The sequence below is a fragment of the Austrofundulus limnaeus genome, unplaced genomic scaffold, assembly GCF_001266775.1.
Source record: "Austrofundulus limnaeus strain Quisiro unplaced genomic scaffold, Austrofundulus_limnaeus-1.0 Scaffold1886, whole genome shotgun sequence".
NCBI lineage: Eukaryota > Metazoa > Chordata > Actinopteri > Cyprinodontiformes > Rivulidae > Austrofundulus > Austrofundulus limnaeus.
Genome location: NW_013954288.1, coordinates 1 through 3,630, shown reverse-complemented (window position 1 = coordinate 3,630; position 3,630 = coordinate 1). Strand labels below are relative to the sequence as shown.

The 3,630-nt window shown below is 37.2% G+C and overlaps 1 protein-coding gene across 1 annotated transcript; it reads left to right on the top strand.

Annotated features, from left to right (window-relative positions):
- Positions 1-552: 552 nt before the first annotated feature.
- Positions 553-1,876, top strand: LOC106536585 (EH domain-binding protein 1; the record flags this gene model as incomplete). The annotated part of the gene is given in 2 exon segments (XM_014033890.1): positions 553-667; positions 787-1,876. Coding segments are annotated over 2 exon segments (203 nt in total), but the record flags the coding sequence as incomplete, so codon positions are not given.
- Between the last annotated feature and the right edge of the window lie 1,754 nt (positions 1,877-3,630).

Genomic DNA, 3,630 nt, shown 5'->3' with positions numbered 1-3,630 from the left:
ATTATATGCAGTTCTGTTCTGTTCTATTGTGTTCTATTATGTTCTATTGTATTCTACTGTATTCTATTCTAATCTACTCTAACACACAAACAAGGAAAATAAGAATTAAAGAGATTAATAAAGAAACAAAACAAGATATTAGCTTCTTATAACTCTTTTGGAGAAACTGACACTTGGATAAAAGATTAACAATCAGATCAAAAACACAAAGAAAAAAGCAACTAAAAATTTTCAATGAGTGAGTGAGCAAGAGAGGAAAGAAAGTAGATGAAGGGATTATATATCTACGACCAAATGTCATGCCCAAGTTTTACATCAGGATTAATTTATAAGAAATGACAGAGTTGTAGCTGTTTTTGCCAAACTTTGACAATTACTTTCTGACAGTTTTGTCAAAAAGCAGCCCAGTGCTTCATGAGACAGATAAACAAACACATAAAAAGCAACAAAAACATCATCATCTTCCTTCCCCTGTCAGCTGTGGGGGGTGACGATAAYGGGATAACGACTCACGCTGTAGTTTGTGGTAAAGTTGGGCTGTGTGTTTCACAGACTGGAAGAAGTCATCCACTCAGCAGCAGAGGGAGCAGCTGCTCCTCCAGGAGCTGGTGTCTCTGGTCAACCAGAGAGATGAGATCATCAGAGACATCGACGCCAAAGAAAGAGGGTGAGTGTGTGCCTGAAGAAAAAAATCGAACCGGCAGTGTTTAAGCAGTGAGGTGTATAAAAATACTTGCAGGTACATCATCACACGGTTCAACGCTGAATGGCGTTTTGTGTTTTCAGGGCTCTGGAGGAAGACGAGCGATTGGAGCGAGGACTAGAGATGAGAAGACGAAAATTCAGCAATAAGGACAAATGTGTGCTGCAGTGAAAAGGACAAACACAACTAAAACAATCCTCCATCTGAGACAAAAAAAAGAAAAGAAAAAATGTTCCTGTCAGGACACTGGGCGTTCACGTTTTAGTGCCTTTTCTCTTAGATTTTCTTTTGTTCTGAGACTGTAAAATTTGTGTTCTTCCAAAGTTACGTATATGTCAGAGTTTTATTATTTCAGTTCTAGTATTAATATTTATTTATTGAAATGATGTGTGTTTTTTTGAGACATTTATTGCACTTGTGTTGTTTTGTTGCATGTTTTAGTGTAGTTTCTTTTATTCAGTACTGGATTCGTGTTCTGTCCTTCTGGTTGATGCTGTTCCAGTTTCTCGTGCACTTAAAAAAAAGCTTTTCGATACAGGGCAACGGGTTTTTTTTTTTTTTTCAGAAATAGTTCTCAGTTGCTCATTATCAAAGCACATAAAGGAGACGTGTTTTATTCCAGGTGATAAGCCTTTCCCCTCAGTTTCAACCTAAAATGTAAATTAGTTAAGATTTCACGACTCCATATTTGCTCGAGCTGGACTCAATCCCACAATGTTTTCAACTTCAGAATGAAAGTCCTGTAAAAAATAAAATAAAATAAAATTATATATATAACATTTTACAACTTGTTTGGAAAGATCATCACACTCTTTTGAGTGAAATGGATGAAACATAGAAGTGTTCCTGTGTTTGTGTTTGACTACTATGTGCATGCTTTCTGAGGTGTGCTGATAAATCGGTACCCATCACACTATGTCACTGTCTTTGTTTAGGATTGCAGATGCAGATGATGATGATGATGATATATGAAGGAGATAAAAAAAAACTTTGGTTCACTTCTTAAATGTTTTAAGATGTGGGTGTAATTTGTTTGTTTTATGGAGGTGCCCCGTGATGTTTTTGTTTTGTTTAGTTTTACACCATAGCTGTTGTGAATCACTGCGTCCTAAATKATCAGTTGTGAAATATCTGCATTATAGTTTACCAATTAAAGGGGCAATATCATGTAAATTCAACTTTTTTGAGTTTTATATCATGTTATAATGTTATACTCTCATAAAAAAAACATGCCCAAAGCCTTGCTTTGACTCGTTCATGCATGTTTGAGAAATCCTGCAGCGTTTTTAGGAAGCCATGCTGAGGAGCAAAACGACAGGTGGTGACCAGAAACGCCCCTGGGACGTGTCTTTAAGCTGAACTTCCCCATGGCAGAGCGTACCCCCTCCTCCCCTCCTCCCCACACACCCCGCCCATGACTCCAGCTGGCTCTGGGTGAAATTGAAAGTGAAACTTAAACTGTCTGCTGAGCTCTCAATATTACTTCTCACTCAGTGAAGCTCTTTTAAGATTCAAAATACTTTTGAGGAAATGTTTTTTCAGATGCCAAGTAAACTGCATCATAGCGCACGCGTAACACGCCCCTGTGCACACGAACCCCCACCACAAGTAGGTATTTCTGCGGACCTCCGGCGGGAGGGGCAGAGGTGTAAATAGTCCATGCTGGGGGTGGKTTGGGTCTTTGATGATTGAGGCTGCTCTCCTGTGAACCCTGCAGTGGTAGATGCTCTGCAGAGAGGGCAGTGAAGTCCCCGTGATCTTCTCAGCAGTTTTTACNGTTCCAGCATCAGATCTCATCAGGATCGTCTCCGTGGTCCTGGTCCACCTAACATCTGAGTTTTAGTCCATTCTTCAGGACCAGACATCTGCAGCTCCATCAGGTTGGTGCTGCTTGTGTCCAAATAGTTTTAGATTAAACCAGAGATTCTCAGTTTGACCGAGGTCTGGGCTTAGACGGGTCTATTCCAGGGCCTTTAAATGAGACATATCCTGCTTTTAAATCCTTCTTTCTCACATTTAAACACTTCAGGTGGGGTCTATATAAAGTGGAACTGCAATGACTTGGTCTGAATTCCTCCTTACTCTAACTCTACAAGCCCCTTTCATCCTTTTTCTGATCCCAGATCAACTCGTTGTGAGGCTGTCTCTTTAAATCACTAAATTTAGACAAAACAAATGATATGACATTTATTAACAAAAAAGAATGGTTGATGTTTCATTTAAAGTTGATGGTGTTGACATTTGTAGAGTCAGTGAGGTCAAGTTCTTGGGTGTTATTATTGACAAAAACTTGACTTGGAAGTCTCATATAAATTATTTAAGAACTAAAACAGCAAAATCCATTGCAGTACTATATAAGGTAAAGGATTTATTTAATGATAAAGCGCTGTTTGTACTAATGCAATAATTGTTCCACATTTGATTTATTGTTTTGAAGTCTGGGTAACAGCACGTAAAACATATACAAATTCTATTTTTATTTTGCAAAAAAAGAGACATAAGAATTATAGGCAGAAAACATTATAATCACCCATCAAATATATATTTCATCAATTGAATTTATTAAAATTTTATGAGTTGGTTGATTATAGGATTTTGTTGTTTATGTATAAGGCTCATAAAAACACATCAGCTTTGAATATTCAATCTAATTTCATCAAGAGGAAAAGTACTTATAATCTTTTGAAAGGTTTGCTAAACCTAAAATTTGAATTAATTTGAGCGAGATGTATTTTGATTCAAGGAATAAAGTTGTGGAACAACGTGGCTAGCGATTATAAAAATGCTGGTTCTATTAGGTTATTTGGAAGACTGGTAAAATCTGACTTGTTGGCAAAATATGAAAACATATAATAAGCATTCATATAAGCTGCTGTTTGAATAATTGCAAATCTTTATTTTTCTTTTCTTTTTGCTGATCATTAGGG